Genomic DNA, 16,714 nt, shown 5'->3' with positions numbered 1-16,714 from the left:
CTGGACGCGTACTTACTGGGTTAATCCTCACAATGACCGACCCTGTGAGCTGCGGCTGTTATACCCATTTTACAGAGAGGTCACCTGAGGCTGGCAGAGGACCAGCAAGGGGCAGAGCCAGGACGGGAATGGGGCCGCCGGGCTCCCGAGTCCTCTCTCACCACGCCGTGATGCCCCCGGGAGCACATGCGCCCACCGTCAACGCTTCGAGGCACAAAACGAGGCGAAGCTGACCTCACGCGCTGCACAGCAGGGCTCAGCGCTGGTGGAGGCAACTTCAAGGCCCAGATGCACATTGTCCCAAACCCCCTTGGGACTGAGCCATGGGGCAGAATTCACCGGGATCTTCCTTCCCGAGTTGCCTGCACCAGCAGGACGGAGACAGAGCTTCCAGCTTCACACGGAGTCCTGGGGCTGCTGAGAACCTCGTCATTTCCCTGAGACGGTCGCTTTTGCATGTTTCAACTCTTCCAAGAAAGGGGAAATCAGGAACATGTCTCTGCTCGGCTCACTTATCCACGCCGGACACTTCTAATAAGAGCAGGCACCTTTCAGGGCTGGCCTCATGGCTTAGTGGCTAAGTCCAGTGCTCTCTGCTTTGGTGGCCTGGGTTTGGATCCTGGGCATGGACCTACACCACTTGTCAGTGGCCATGCTGTGGCTGTGACCCACATACAAAATAGAGGAAGACTGGCACAGATATTATTAGCTCAGAGCCAATTTTCCTCAGGAAAAAAAAAAAAGGAGAGAGATTTAAAAAAAAAAAAAAAAGAGCAGGCACCTTTCCCTGGCCCTGTAAGCCCCCTGGTTCTCTCCATAAATGAGCCAACCTCCTCCCGGTGCCGGAACACATCTGCCACACGTGCTTGGCACAGGAAGTCATTAGCTAAATTACTGGCTTAGCTTCAAAGACATGGACTTATTTCTTCACCGTTTCAAGAACAGGAGCACACACCTGGCCACTGCACAGCCATCACTTGGATGGGGAGATAAGGAGGATGTACATGGTATCGATTTTTCTCTAAAAACCATGGAAAAGGCTAAGATTTAGGGCCCATCCCATTGAGGCCAAGAAGCCCACAGAGCGCTTTTGGGTAAATTAGAAAAAGAGGCTCCCTCCTCCAGGCAGATGCCTCCCAGCACTGGGTAAGAAGGGTACCAGCTGGATGGTAGCCCCTCATTTGGATGACCTTGTGTAGTGAACAACCTACACAACTGTTCACAGTGGCCACGTTTACCACCCCCATCCGGAAGTGAGGGTTTCCTGGGCGGGTGCATGGAGAGCACAATGTAACAATTGTCAGAGGCATTTTTTTTGGACTGAGATGAAATTCGTAACTTAACATTAACCATGTTAAAGTGAACAACTGTAGGGGCACTAGCCTATGTGCCCTTTAAACCATGTGTCCTTGAGGCTCCTTGTCTGGGCTGTGTGTCAGCACTCACGATGATAACAGTCCTGGGCTTGGCCAACCCACAAGTAAACGGGTGGGAGAGTTAGCACAAAGGCCCTCCAGCTGTGAGGGGTCACGGAGGCCCTCCGGAGGGGAGCCCTGGTCCGTGGAGCTCAGGTCATACAGGGACGGTCCCCCTCTGCAAGCACGCAGCCTTTGGTCCTCTGCCTACTTGACCCAGCTTCTCTCTGGGGGCAGGAGCAGGTGCACGTTTTTGTCCAGCTGGCGGTCCCTGGACCTTCCCTGTAAGGAACTCCCAGGAAATGCATACATCTCGTTCACCGTCTCCAGGTCTTTCTTTTGGTCTCTAAGCACCCTGTCCACACTGCTTCTCCAGCAGGACATGTGGTGGGACAACAGTTCAGTGGCGTTTAGTGCATTCACAGCGGTATACAACTACCACCTGCACCCAGTTCTAGAATGTTCTCATGGCCCCAGAGAAAGCCCGTTCCCATGCAGCCACCATTCCGTTCCCCCGCCCCCATCACCCTGCTCTCCATCTGTCGGGGGCACGTCAGGCTTTACAAGACAACAGGCCCTCCTGGCCAGCAGTGGCACCTCGGCGAGAGCTGACCCGCAGGCTGTGGATTACCCAATGCCACAGGAGGAATAATCTGGCAAGGGAGCGTGTTTCCCCTCAGAGGACCCCAGGATGCGAGCTCCCCGGGACCAGGCGCCCCTCTATCCCGTGGGCTCTGCAGGCACCGAGAGGGGGCTGCAGGTGGCGCCCGCTCCTCAGGGAGCCCAGCCCCTCACCACGCAGGAGCAGAGCGGGCTGGACTCTGTGGGGCGCCCACTCCTCAGGGCTCTGCTGTCCCCACTGTCTCTGCAGCTACTGCTGGAAGATTCTTTAAGGGATCAGATCGGACGCTCGGGTCAGGGGGAGGTTCATGAAGCAAGCAGCCCAAAGGCTTCCAGGTGCTTCCACGACCCGACTCTGCCTTCGTCCCTCTCCAGGGGGGGCCCCGGGTCACGGCCACCCCGCACTAGCCCTGGGTAGAACGTCGGTCGGAACTGGAATCTGGAAGCAGCGCTGGCCGCCTCCCGCGCTGCAGTGTCCAAGCCTCCCCAGAGCGAGCGAGTCCACTGCAGCTGGCCGGCCCTCCTCTCTGTCCCTCACAAGGGAACACAGGCGTCTCCAGGACGCCCAGAGATGGGCAGCAGTGTGGCCGCAGGAGCGAAGCACATTCAGCACATCGTCAGGCAACAGATCCGAGGCCCGGAGCACCCATGTGAGCCCACAGGCACGAGAAACGCCCCAAACGGGGTGGTCCATGCAGGTCACGGCGGTCCCTGGCCATGGCAGGCAGCCTGGGACCCGGTGCACAGGAGGCCACTTGGCTGGGACCCGTGGCCACAGCGGGCAGGAGCTGGCTCGGAACGTCGCTTCCCCTTCTGCAGCCGAGCTTGTCGCCAGGCCCCACCACCCGCCCACCCGGAGCGCGATGCCGGGCCGAGATGCTGTGGCCGGCACTTTGCGCGCTCCCTCCAGCTCCAGCGCCCAGGAAGCCCGCCAGTCCCGCCAGGAAGGGGGCCCTGGAGCAACGTGGCCAATGCCCAGAGCGAGCGGACGCCGGCAGGAAGGGATAAGACGGAGGAGGGGTGACGGTGGCCAAGGCCACAGGCAGGGAAGTGGACAGCGCCTCCTTCTGAGCAGCAGGAAAAGCAAGAAACGCAGAGCGTGCCCACCGATGTCTCTGAGAGGGAGGGTGCGAGGCTGGCCTAAAAGTGCCCCGAAGCCCAAGGCCAAAGCTCAAGACTGTGGGACCTGAAGCCACCCTGGCCTGGAGAAGGCGTCAGTCCTGGGGGTGGGTTTGGTGACCTGGCAGGTGATGTGACAACTGCCTGGGGACCCGCAAGTCAACCTATGAATGTTAGCCTCTGACCTCGAGCATCTCTGTGCTGAGAGTGATGGAGAAGGGTACCCATGCAGTTTAGGGGCTGGGAGGGCGGCCACGGAGGGCGTGTGCACAAGGAGGGGAGGTGGGGGACACGGGGGACAGCGTGCAAGGAGGGGCACAGGCAGGACAGGACTTACTCCAGCAGGCGCCTGTGGTTGAGCTCGTGCGAGGGGGGCATCCGGCAGCAGCTGAACGTGACGACGCGTCTTCCCAGGCGGTCCTCCCCTGCAGAGCAGACACCGTGGGCGTGAGCCTCGCTCATGCGCGGCCCCAGCCCCCGAGGCCGCCCCGCCAGGATCGCACGTGGGCGTGAGCAGAACCCAGCGGCCTCGCGACCAGCTGGCCGGGCTCCGCGGCCGCAGCACCTGCCTCCTGAGCATCCACCACAGGACGCCCCGCGCACATCACCCACGTGCACCTTCACCACCAGCCCACGTGCTGGGAACAACCCCCCCATTTTAGAAACGGAAATCGGGGGCCCAGCGGGGTTAAGTCCCCAGTGCAAAGCCACACAGCCGGCTGAGGGCGCCAGGACTGAAATGGAGACGCGTCTGGCTTGGAAGCTGGTGTCTGGCCACTCTGCTGTCTCCTCTGCAGAGATTAAGGCATCCCCCGGAGGCCCCCCAGGACTCTGGGCCTTGGAGAAGGCTCCCTGGCCTAGGGGACAGGACCTCATGGGGTACAGAAGTCCCGATGTCGGGTCCTGGCCCCCATCACAGCCCAGGGGACCCCATAATTGTCTCGATACAGCGGTGCTCGCCCCACATGGGACGGCCAGAGCGGGTATGAGGGCCAGCCCCTGGTCTAGTCGTCTGCAACCCCAGAACCAGGCCTGCTGCCCATGACTACAGCTCAGATGGTGTCCAAACGATCACTGATTGACAGGAGGACCGATGATGCAAAGACTGTTAGGAAGCTGAAGAAAATAAGGGGACTTTTCTAGAAACGACACATCTTTAAACTCACTTTCATTGTGCAGAAGTATTTCCACCTGTTTTCAGATGTTTCCTTGAAAGGAGAAAGGATGGCAGCAGGGCTTTCTTATCCCCCCCAGCCCTGAGAGGTAATGAACCAAGATTACGCACACGTGAGCACATACTCGCACGCACACGCACACCCCCACGTGCGCTCTGAGGTCCCGGCTGCCCGTCCGGGTCAGCTGTTTGTCATTTAGAACACGTCTGACCCTTCCCAGGAACCCGGAAGCCGCCCCGATGTTCAGAATTCTAGCGCTCTTTCTGTTTTCAAACACAGCAGCCTGATCATCGCACAGGGTCCTTAGGAATCCCGGCCCCGCTTCCCAGTTGTCCAGAAAGCTCCCGTGAAAGGGCTGCACTGGATCCCACGGGTTTATCTGCTTCCCTCGCCAAGCGGGAGCCTCCGGGCACGGCACACTCGCTGGCTCCGCCTGGAGACGCAGTGTTTCCCCACAACGCGTCCATCCTCGTGGAGGCCACCTGAGCCCGTGCTCGCCTGCGCAGCTGAAGGGCCAGCTTTGCTTCTGAAGTTGTGTGTCACGGATGCGGCCACTGAAGGAGCAGCAGTCACAGCCCCCTGGGGCTGAGGGAGAAAGTCAACATCTGTGTCGAAGGGTCAGAAAAACCCAGCAGCGTTATCATCCGCAGTTAGACCAAGCGCAAAGTCCTGGGATGCGCTACATAATCGGAGAACGGAAGATCAGGTTGGCCAGCCTCACAGAGGGCCCACTGTGCGCTCAGCTCTGGAGGGACCACACAAGGCCCCTGCCCAGCCCCACGGCCCAGGGCAGAGGGCAGTGATTGGGGGGGGCATCTCTGAGAACTGGGGCTCCCGGCAGCCACAGCTACTTCAGCAATGACTTCTACCAGGGGTGGGCCACACTTCACAGGTGAAGGGCAGTGGCGCCCACTTCAGACTCCAGCTGCCAGTCAGGGGTCCCCAGGCCACCCCCCTGCTGGCCAGTTGGCTACAGATTCGGAGGTGCCCACTGCCTCCTCACGATCGATAATTCACCAGCTCACAGAACTCGGGAAAGTGCTGTTACCACCATGGTGTTATTATAAAGGATACGGATCGGGACCAGCTGAGAGGGGATGGTGCTGGACACAGGGCCTCCGAGCCCTCTCCCCATGGGGTCAGGAACATCGGTGTGTCATCACCACCCACGGCAGGTCAACAGAGCCTCGGTGTCAGAGTTGTCATTGGGGTTTCGTTACGTAGGCATGACTGATGAATCGTGACTCGACACGCAGCTGTCGCTGGGTCGGTCCACAGGTATTGCTGGTTGAACACAGCACGCGCAAAGGCACCGGGGCAGGGATGTGGAGATGGGATTGGCAATTGCCTGATCCAGTGTCCAGCCCCGGAGCTCACACAGCCTCAGCCCTCTAACGACACAGCTGGTTTCTGGCACAACAGCCCGTCCTGAGTTGTCCTGTAGCCTCAACTCTCCAGGGGTCCCCCAAGGGTCACCTCTCTGCATAAACTATCAGCAAGCACAGAGCCCCTCCTATCACTCAGGAAAGTCCACGGGTTTGCAGGCCCCTCCCAGGAACCAGGGACAAAGGCCAGACACACTTTACCACAGGGTGTCCTGCAACCCTGCACGCCAGCACGTGGTCGACTGTGCCAGAGGGGTGACCACGGGGCGGTGGAGGGCCTCCCCCACCAGGCCGGAGCACAGAGGCCGAGCTCCAGAAAGAGAAGATGCAGCAGGAACCGGGGCCGCCGACGGGGTGCTGTGGAGGGCAGAGCTGCATCTGCTCAGGGGACCCCCAGTCGGTCGGCCGAGGAGCAGCATGGGCTCTGGGCAAAGCCGTCGTGTGTCTGATGCAGACACACCAGCCCAGGCGGTGGAGACCCAAATGGGAGATGATGGGGGAGGGGGTGTCGAGGACACGATCCAGTGGGGCATTGGGAAGACCCTTCCGGCCTCTGGGTGGAGGACGGCCTGAAGATGTCCCGAGTGGAGACCTCACGGTGGGAGGGAGTGAGGAGTGGGAGGACAGAGGCCTCCAGGACTGGGGAGGGGGCAGGGAGAAGGCCTCCACTGCTGGCTTGGTGGCCAGGCCACTTACTGGGGAGGAGCCAGTCTGGGCGTGGGGTGGCCGGGCCAAGTGGGGAGAGGCACTGGGGGAGCCATGGACAAGGGCTGGGGCTCCCCCGAGGACCAGAGTCCCCAGCATAGAAGTGATAATGGCCTGGGGTGGACGAGGGGCTGGGAGGCCTGTGGGCGTGAGGAGCAGCTGCCCAGGCCGGTGGACCTCAGGAAGCCACGCAGCATCCTGGGGGGCAGGGGGCAGGGCGGCCCCCCACAGGGTGGCAGCATCCACACCCCACAACAGCGAGAGTTCAGGAGCAGAGCCACGTGGTGCCCGAGGGAGGCGGGGAACTCAGGGAGAGGCACAGGGACGGGTGTGGGGGCCGGACGCCTCGCCATGGGGTGAGGGGGTGCAGTGAGGCCACCCCAGGGTCAAGGGAGCAGGAGGAAATTCCCAATGAGAAGCCTGAGGGACTCCCAGGAAGCCCGAGGGACTTGGTGACCAAGAAGGAGCACCCTCTGGGCAGCGCCAGGACAGCAGGTCCTCAGAGAGGGCAGCGCCCTCCTCACACACACACCCCCGTCCCTCGCGACGCTGGCACCCAGGTTTGCCGACGTTGGGTGAGGGGCTCGGGGCCTGGCAGGGCACAGACCTACTGCTGGTGACAGGGCCTCGTGCTGGCCGGCGAGGGGACGCGGCAGGCCTGGAGGGTGGAGCGGGTGTGGAGATAAGGGCAGAAGCGGCAGGGGAGCGTCAGAACAATGAAATCCCCCCTGCAAAGCTGGACTCAGTTCAGCCAGCAATAGGGTACGAGGATGCTGCCCAAGCCGTGAGCCCCTCCCACTGTGCCACCTGCACATGAGGGCACAGCACGCGCAAAGGCACCGGGGCAGGGATGTGGAGACGGGATGGGAGCCCCGTGCCCACATCGGGCCCAGTTCCTTTTCCCCCCAAGCCTCCCGCCTCTATTAAGCGCTGAATGATTTCACTCGTTTGCTCGATAAACGCTTATGGAGCACCCACTGTTTGCAGGGCCCATCGACTTGCGTAATGCTGCGCTGTGAAGTGAGCTGTTGAAGGCTTTGTCTCCCCCCAAAACCAAAAAATGGGGCACCTAACTGGGCGTTTTCTTTTCACATCGACAGGTTTTTAAATGTCCTGCTAAACCGATATCATGGCATTACTCAGATTCGACAAACTTTCACGAAGCTCAGAGCGAGTGTGGCGGTGGGTTAACTGGGGTCCTTAACCTATTCCCTCTACCTCTGATGCTTTTGACAATTTTCAAAATAAGAAGTGACACAGGAGGAGGGAGAGAGAAAGGAACGGCTCGGCACTCAGCCCACGGGGACAGCGCCCCTGCCCCACGCACCAGCCCGGGCGGCCTCTGCGCGCCTGAAGATGGAGAGAATAAGAAAGCCGGCTGGACAGCCCGGGAAGAATGACACCAACAACTTGAATAAAGTCTTGCCGTAGCTCAGGCACATAGTAGGTGTTCAATTAGTGTGACCTGTTACCACGTGCCAGGCAGGATGTTGGTGCTTCCAGGTGTGTCGTTTCATTGACAGTTGAGGAAACTGAGGCCCAGGGAGGCCAAGTGAGTGTAGAGCTGGGTTCATGACTACAAGGCGGTACCCCAGCCTCCTCTGTCCCGGGACACCCATGCCCCCAGCTCCCACAGCTGCCTGGGTACCGGCCTCCTCGGCAGCCGTGCAGAGTCCCTGGACATCCAGCCTCCCGCTTATCAAGCAGCCACCGCGCATCTGCACGGAGGCTTCCGTCCGTGTGAGTAGTAAACACCCCTTCTCCGTTCTCCGGTTACACAGGCCGGCATGTGGGAAGCCGGCTTCAACGTGACATAATATGGAAGGAAGTGAAAACTATCAATAAAATGCAAATTCTGCACGGCACCAGCTTAATCCCTGACCCCACATCCTCCCCTCGCTGCTTATGGCACAACCTCGTTCTCTGTCTCGGTGGCAGGAGACGCCTCGTGTATGCATGAAGAAGTGACTTCCTGAGCCGCAGGGGAACTCGCTCCAGACGGGCCGTCACCCGCTCCGAGAGAAGGAGGACGAGACACACGGTCCGGGTGGCCGCTCCTCGTGGGGAGGGAGCGCCGTGGGCGCTGGCTGTGGGGTCTGTCTGAAGGCTGCTACCCTCATTTGCAAAAGGGAAAGGAGGTCTGAAGACTCGTTTTGTCTGCGTCCTGCAGCAAAGCGCAGCTGGGGCCTGGCCGGGTGGTGAGAGATGGGGGCGTGGGGCAGTGACTTGTCATCCAGCAGGGCCAGACGCAGCGCGTCCCGCTGTTTCTCTTCTCCCTTCTCTGCCGCTCAGCCCCTCGGAGGCTCTCTGGATCGTGGGGGCCGGAACCTTCCCTCTGCCCGCCCTGCCTCCCGCCACCGAATCTGCCCTCTGAGCTCGCAGCCCCAGCCCCAGGCCGGAGCTGCAGACGATGACCACTTCTTAAAAGAGGGACATCAGTTTTATGTACAAAACACGACTTAGGAGTTAACATTCTACAAAGCTTCCGTTTGGCCAAATATACGAGCCCTGGAGTAACGACAGATCGTTCGCTCTTACTTTTGCTAAGAGTCTTTGATCCTGGCTGTGGGTCTAGCTGTCCCGCATGAGAAGTTAGGGGAGCCCCTTGGTGGGGAGTGACGTCTGCTCACCCCTGAAGCAGACCCCTCCGCAGGAGCCCTGGATGGCGCGTGCCGGGAGGGAGGGGAAAGGGAACAAAGCTGGACGCCAAGGTGAGGCCCGACCCTCAGTGAGGGAACCGGGGGCCTGCTCCCGCATGGAGCCCCACCTGGAAAAGCCACTGGCGACGTCAGGGACGGCGATCTTTGCTCTAATAATCTCCTCTGTCCTTAGCCACTGAGTCATCCAGGTCGGAATGTGTAGATTGCCCCTGCTTCAGCTCTTCACTACAAACTATCACACCCAAGTGTGCAGCTGGCTCCATTCAGCTTTTCTCCAGTTGTCTCCACCTTATTCTGATGACTTCTGGTGAAGGCTGGCATCTTTGAAGGATGACCTGAGACCATCAGATGTTCTTTTTCTTTTTTTGCGCTGAGGAAGATTGGCCCTGAGCTAACATCTGTGCCAATCTTCCTCTATTTTATGTGGGATGCCACCACAGCGAGGCTTAATGAGTAGTGTGTAGGTCCATGCCTAGATCTGAACCTGCAAACCCTGGGCCACTGAAGTGGAGCACACAAACTCAACCACTATGCCACCGCACTGGCCCCTGGATGTTCTTTTTAAGACAGTTAAACTTCTCAAAAAGCTGGTGTTAAAAACAGGGAGAACTCCGCTCCAAAAGAAGAGAACTATCTGGAACCTGAGAATTGCAGCCTGAGCCATCCTCCTCCAAAGGCATCTGTGAGGACACAACTCAACCGTTCCACTGTGATGGTTTCATACAATGTCTCCAGGAAGAGCCTGAGCACAACCCCGCGGCAGCCCGCCATCCCTTATCAGCGCTGAAGGACCCACCACAAACCGCGGGGACACCCACAGCCTCCCACCAGGAAGGAACCCCGTCCCGGCCCTGGGGTCCCCTGAGCACAGCAGGTGGAGACAAGGCCCAGAAAAGAACCAGCCCAGGTTACTTCCCAGGGCCCCCGGCTCTTAATTCAACCTTTCCGTCTGCGCCCCTGGAAACCTCGTCCCATGCTGCCAGGGCTCCTGCCCAGGTCGGTTTCCACTGGCCCTCCAGTGCAACAGTTTAAAATCCCTCAGATTCATCCCCACCTCTCCATGCCGCTGCCACGTCACTCAGACCCCGTTCTCTCTCCTCCCAGTCGCCCCGCCCCCCGCGGCCGCCATCAGCATCCTCCACGCCAGGGCAAGAAGGATCCTTCTAAATTGCAAACCCGATCACGTCGGTCCTCTGCTCAGGGTTCCCCGGAGCCTCCGTGACCAAGTGCCAACCCCTCAGCATGCCCTTCGAGGCCTGGAGCATGCGGTTCCCGCCATGAGCTGCCTCTCAACAAAAGTCGAGGACAATCCAGTGACAAGCTGTCTCTAAGAGCTGCATTTCACACGCAAAGAGTAAGCTGGTTAAAGGAAAGGATGGAGACAGTGTGTCCTCCCAACACCACCGAGAAAGCTGGGGCGGCTGTCGTACCGCACTCCATCAGAGAAATCAGGCAAGGAGCGCCACCAGACAGAAAGAAGGCCGCTTTAATAACGATGAAAGGTCAACACACCAAGGAGACATAACAATCCTAAGTGTGTATACCGCAAGAAACAAGCATCGAAACACACAAACAAGGGCCGGCTTCGGGGTGCAGCAGTTAAGTTCACACCTTCTGCTTTGGCAGCCCGGGATTTGCTGGTTCAGATCCCAGGTGCAGACCTACACACTGCTTGTCAAACCATGCTGTGGTAGGCATCCCACATACAAAGTAGAGGAAGATTGGCACAGATGTTAGCTCAGGGCCAATCTTCCTCACCAAAAAAAAAAAAAACACAGAAGGACAGAACCAAGGGAAGAAATGTACAAATTCAATTGTGGAGCTTGGAACAGCCCTCTGTCAGTAGAAGACACGAAATTACGAAGGATGTAGATTGGGACCACGCTATCAAGCAACTTAACCTCAGTGAAACGCACAGAACACTCCAGCCAACCAGGCAGAATATACATTGTTTTCCAGGGCACGTGGGCCATTCACCAGCTCAGATCATACACAAGGACACTGCTTCTCAAACTTCTAGGTCTCAGAAACTGTGAATATATTTAAAAATTACTGAAGACCTCAAAGAGCTTTTACAACAAAAATGTAAGTTATTTCTATAGAAATTTACCTGTATCAGAAACCTAAAACAGAAAATTTTTAAGTATTCAGTTATTCATTCATTTTAAAAGAATAATAAACCCATTGCCTGTTAACATAATGTATTTTTTATGTCTTATGAAAAATAACTATATTTTCTTTTCATGGGCACCTGATCTGTGGGTCCCTGTCCCCCACATCCGGTCCAGCATCCGTGCCCTCTACCTAAACCAAAAGGTTTTCTAAAAAGGCCATCTGGAGCTGAAAATGGCTGGGCGCCCGGCGCAGCCCCCTCCTCTCCTCACTCCTCCACGCTCGGCTGCACCAAAATGGTTACCGTTCGTGTCTCTGGGGCTCCCAGCTATTGAGGGCTGTTCCTCCTTTTGCTCATCACTTGGACAAGATTCTGGCTCCTTGGGGACAGGAGCTAATGGTCACAGAGCTTGGTGCGGGGGACAGAGAAGTCAGTGTGTTAGGGTCACTGCCTGTGACGGCTGATTCCACGTGTCAGCTTGCCTGGGCTGGGGGACACCCGGACGGCTGGTGAAACCCGACTTCTGGGTGCCTGTGGGGTGCGTCCCGAGGGGACTAGCCTTTGAATGCGTCCACCCTGTTGAGGCCTCAGTAGAACGAAAGGGCGGAGGAAGGGCGACTGCTCCCTCTGCCTGAGCCGGGATGTCCTCCTCCTGCCCATGGGCCTCAGTGCTCCTGTTCTCCAGGACTCGGACTGGAACCTCCACCCTCGGCTCTCCCGGGCCTCTGGCTTGCAGGGGGCAGATGACGGGACTTTTCAGCCTCCATAACCAGGTAGGAGCGGATTCCTCCAGTTAACCTCCTCTGATCTGTCTGTCTCCACCTCCTGTGGGTTCCGTTTCTCTGGAGAACCCCAATGAATACACCGCTTACAGGAGAAAGCACAGCGGGGCCCCAATCCCTCGGGCCTAACTAAAGAGAGGCCATCAACCCCCCCGAGAGCACCTGCTGGGCGGGGGCTGCCTGTCTTCCAAGTGTTGGCAGATGTTTGTCGCTTTTGAGGAGATGCAGCCTAACAGTATGCTGGGCTAATAAAGCAACCAGTTTCATTTCAGCCTCTGCTCTCTGACAAGCGGGAGGTCACTGCCTAGTGGCTTCTCGGAGCACCTGGGCAATGCTCTGACAGGCGTGTCACTCGTTTTTTCAAAACACTGGCAGGTACTTTTGTTTCTATCGTGGTTTTCATTCTGTGGGCACACCCCAGCTGGAGGGAGGCAGCACGAGCCAGACCACCCCATGCCACAGGGCCCCCAGGAAGGAGGGCACTGTCAACGGTCCTGGGGACCATCCAGCTAGGACCCACCTGCCACCTGCAGGATGCCGTGTCGGGCCACATCGTAGAATGGGTGATTCGTGCTCAGCGTGGGGTCCTGGCCAGCCGCGGGCGCCTCCGAAGGCCGTCTCGCTGTGCCTAGTGCAGCCGCCGCCTCCTCATCTCTCTGCAGCTCTACGGCAGACAATGAGGATTGGAGACAGTCAGCTGTGTTCTCAAGGCAAGGGAGGAATGAGGAAGCCTCCTGAGCTCTTGTTATAGGATGGTCACCATGCCTCAGCTGTGTACCCACTGTGCGCCTGCCTCTGCTGTGCACCCACTATGTGCCCAACTCTGCTGTGTACCCACCATGTGCCTGCCTCAGCTATGCATCCAACTATGCACTTGCCTCAGCTGTGCACCCACTATGTGCCTGACTCTGCTGCATACCCACTATGCACCTGCTCAGTGTGCTACACCATGAAGGGATAAAAACAAGACCTGAGGGAGGGATACTGTCCTCCACATTGACAGGAGTGAAAACTGAGGTTCAGAGATGGGCAACGACTTGCCCAAGGTCCCACTGCTAACTGGCAGCAGCGTGTGGACTTGAACTCCATTCCCAGCTCCAAATTCCAACTGGACCTTCCTGAACGATGCCGACACTGGCAGCCGGCAGGAAGCCGGGGCGGGGCCAAGGGCAGAAACTGGGGTCACTGCGTATGAGGGAGGAGGAGAGCGCTGTCTTCAAAGTTGAATTTCAGTAGGGGAGGCTCCTTCACAGGAAGCAAATCACGGCTCTTCAGAAAGGCTTTTAGCTGGAGAACGAGTGGAAACTTGAACATCAAGGTCAGGGGAGCCTTCGTCCCCAGGGGTATCGGGTTAAATAGTGTCCCTCCAAAATTCTGTCTCCCCAGAACCTCACAATGTGACTTTATTTAGAAATGATGTCTTTAGAGATGCAATTAGTTAAGATGAGGTCATACTGGAGTTGGGTGGGCCCTAAATGCAATGACTGGTGTCCTTATAAGAGGAGGGGACACTCAGGGAGAAGCCATGTGAAGACAGAGGTGGACTGGAGGGGCGCAGCCGAGAGCCCAGGAGCCACCAGGAGCCGGAAGAGGCAGAAGGGCCCTCCCCTGGGGGGAGCGCAGCCCCGTGACACCTTGACTTCAGCCTTCTGGCCTCCAGAGCTGGGAGAGAAGAAGCTGCATCGTTTTAAGCCTCGAAGTTAGTGGTCCTGCATTAGGGCAGTGCCCGGAGGCGCAGGCAGCAGACTCGTCCACCCAGAACCAGGGCCCGCTGCGTCGGCATTACCGGGGGCAGGATGGGCTGGGGTGGGGTCCAGAGAGGAAGCACGGACTTCTCCTAAGGAATTCTGGGGAGATGCTGATGCAAAGCCAGGTGGGAGACCCACTGACCCATGACAACGCCCCATCCCAAAGGGCGGCCACCCGTGACCGTGGGGGGCCCGTCTGTCCCTGGGGAGACAAGGTCTGGAGTGAGACCTCCTGCCCACCTGGTCCCAGTTCCACCCCCTTGCCGTGCAGCCTCCGGTTCACAGAGCCTCCGGGAAGCTGGGGGTGGGAGTGGCAAGCCCCTCGTTTATCACAGGGACAGGTCCCAGAGTGGAGCTAGCATGTGACACTGCAGGGCACCCCTCACGTACCCTGTCCTTCAGCAAATATGTGTCGAGTACCTGCTATGTCCTGGAGACAGTTTTACACAGTGGGGACACAGCACAAACACAGGCAGAGTCCCTGTGGTGGGCAGAATAAAGGCCGCCCAGTGACATCCACGTCCTGACCCCCAGAATCTGTGACTATGACCTCATGCAGCAAAGGAGACTCTGTGGATGTGAGTAAGTCAAGGACCCTGGGATGGGAGATGATCCTGGATTATCCGGGAGGGCCCTGGTGTCAGCACAAGGGTCCTTATGAATCGGAGGCAGGAGCGCCAGAGTCGGAGGAGGAGATGCGAGGACGGAAGCAGGAAGAAAGATGAAGGATGCTGGATGCTGGAAGATGGGCCACAAGCCAAGGAGGAGGCAACGAACCAGAATCTCTCCAGACCCCCTAGAGGGAGAACAGACCCGCCCTGATCTGACTTCAGCCCAGTGGGACGCATTTCGAACAGAACAGGTAAAAAAGGCGTGCTGTTTGGGGGCCAGCCCAGCGGTGTAGTGGTTAGATTGGCATGCTCTCCTTTGGCGGCCTGGGGTTCACAGGTTCGGATCTCGGGTGTGGACCTACACACAGCTCATCAAGCCATGCTGCGGCGGTGTCCCACATGCAAAATAGAGGAAGAAGGGCACAGGTGTTAGTTCAGGGCCAATATTCCTCACCAAAAAATAAAAATAAAAAAATAATGCATGTTGTTTTAAGCCACTAACTTTGTGGGACTCTGTGACAGCAGCCACAGGGAACTCATGTCGTCCCCGTCCTCAAGGACGGACATCTGGCAGGGTGAGGGTGAGCAGGGTCAGGAACAGACCAGGCAGAAAAGAGCCACATATCAGGCACGAGTGCTAAAGAAAAGTCAGGCAGGATAAGGGGCCCCGGGTGGGCGTGAGGCCTGGGCAGGAGGCCAAGGGGAGTGGAGCTGTGAAGCAGGGTAGCCCTGCTGGGACCTGCTGGGAGGGAATTCCAGGTGGAGGCCGAGGGGTGGCAGCAGCTGAGTCCTGGAGGAGAAGCGGCAGGAGCTGAGGGCAGGGAGGCCACAGGGACCTCGTGTCCTGCCGTGCCGCAGCCGCTGGGGGCCGAGGCAGTGAGGACATGCTCCACCCACTTGGGTCTTACTAGGATCCTCCGGCGGCTGAGTGGAGGGCAAGCTGGGGGCCCCAGGGAGGCAGAGTTCTTCAGTCAGAAGCCCCTGAGAGGGGGCCACGGGGCTGGCCCGCCCGTGCTGGGCAGCAGCAGAGACAAACAGCCCCAGGTGCCGACTGAGATAAGGGCTCTGAGCCCAGAACAGACCCCGGGCCCCTGGCGGCTGCAGCAGGCTTCCTGGAGTGGGCGCCGAGCGTCTGTGCCAGAGCCTGGCGATGGGCGGTGTAAAATGACGAGGAGGGGAGGGAGGGAGTGTTTCAGAGAGAGGAAAGGCCCCCCCGGGAGGGAGAAGGGAACAGGCTAGCGGGGCTGGAGGGAGAGCGAGGGCCAGGCGGCCCGCAAGGCCAGACCCTGGGGGCTGGAAGCCGTGCTGTGGGTCAGGGTTAGTCAGAGCCCAGGAGGCCACCGGAGGGTTGGCAGAGGAGGCTATAAGCAAAGGGCGGGGACAGCCTGACAGAGAGATGGGGGAGAGAATGTGGGTCAGGCCGGAGCTGGGCCGGCCCACGTCCACCGAGGGTAACCCACGTGGTCCTACAGGTACAGCCACGTGGACCCCCCAGGAACACTCCACTTCTGGAGGCATCCCGACGAGGAAGATGTGCACAGCGCTCACGCTCACGGGGCAAGACGCTGGGCTATTCCTCAGAGTTGAACACAGCATCACCGCGACCCGGCAACTCCGCCCCTACTGCAAACCCAAGAGAACTGAACAGACAGTCCGACAGACACAGGCTCGCGGCAGCACCGCTCACAACCGCCAAAAAGCGGACGTGGCCCAGATCTCCATCAACGCATGAACAGAAACACAAAACGTGGTCCATCCACCAACAGGAATGCCGCTCAGCACGGAAGGGGTGAGGTATGGACGTATGGGCGCCAGGAACGAGACCTGAAACATCACTCTAAGCGAAAGAGGCCAGACACAGAAGGCCGTATCACATATGACTCCGTTTATAAGAAATGCCCAAACAGGTAAGTCCACAGTGACGGAAAGCCGACGGATGGTTGCCAGGGGCTGGGGGAGGGAGGCGGGGGAGTGACAGCTTAACAGGCTGGGGTTTCCTTTTGGGGGCAATGACAATGTTCTGGAACTAGACAGAGGTGATGGCTGCACAGCACTGTGAAAGGACTGAATGCCAGTGAACCATTCACTTTACGGTGGCTAATTTTGTTGTGTGAATTTTGCCTCCATAAAAAGAAGAAAAGAAAGCACCGCTCCAGCAGGAAGGGCGCACAAGTGGGAAGAGACAGGAGGAGCCAGAACACTGGCCATCTTGAGGGACACAGAGAAGGAAGGGACCACAATGTTCCCGGGGACGGGGTGGCACCTCACAGCCCCCCAGCATCGGGAATGCTGTCACACTGCCACATCGACCCGAGCGAGAAACGGTTTCCTGCAGCCACATGCCGTGAGCCATAAGGAGAGGAAACTGGAGGCAAAATCA

General features: G+C 58.5%; 1 protein-coding gene across 12 annotated transcripts in view; it reads right to left on the bottom strand.

Annotated features, from left to right (window-relative positions):
• Positions 1-16,714, bottom strand: part of ARHGAP8 (Rho GTPase activating protein 8) — a 71,860-nt gene that overhangs the window by 37,427 nt on the left and 17,719 nt on the right. For 10 of the 12 annotated variants that reach the window (XM_070600493.1, XM_070600486.1, XM_070600491.1 and 7 more), the window contains exons 3-4: positions 12,496-12,639; positions 3,493-3,580 (exon numbers count right to left, since the gene is read on the bottom strand). The exons of 1 other annotated variant lie outside the window; for it this stretch is intronic. In XM_070600493.1, the coding sequence (XP_070456594.1) occupies positions 3,493-3,580; positions 12,496-12,639 (232 nt within the window). Of the gene's footprint in view, positions 1-1,631; positions 3,581-12,495; positions 12,640-16,714 lie in introns of those variants that run through there. One more of the 12 variants, XM_070600482.1, reaches the window with a different exon arrangement.

Source organism: Equus przewalskii, chromosome 29, assembly GCF_037783145.1.
Source record: "Equus przewalskii isolate Varuska chromosome 29, EquPr2, whole genome shotgun sequence".
Lineage (NCBI taxonomy): Eukaryota > Metazoa > Chordata > Mammalia > Perissodactyla > Equidae > Equus > Equus przewalskii.
Note: the sequence above shows the minus strand (reverse complement) of the source record. Positions and strands in the feature narration are given on the sequence as shown.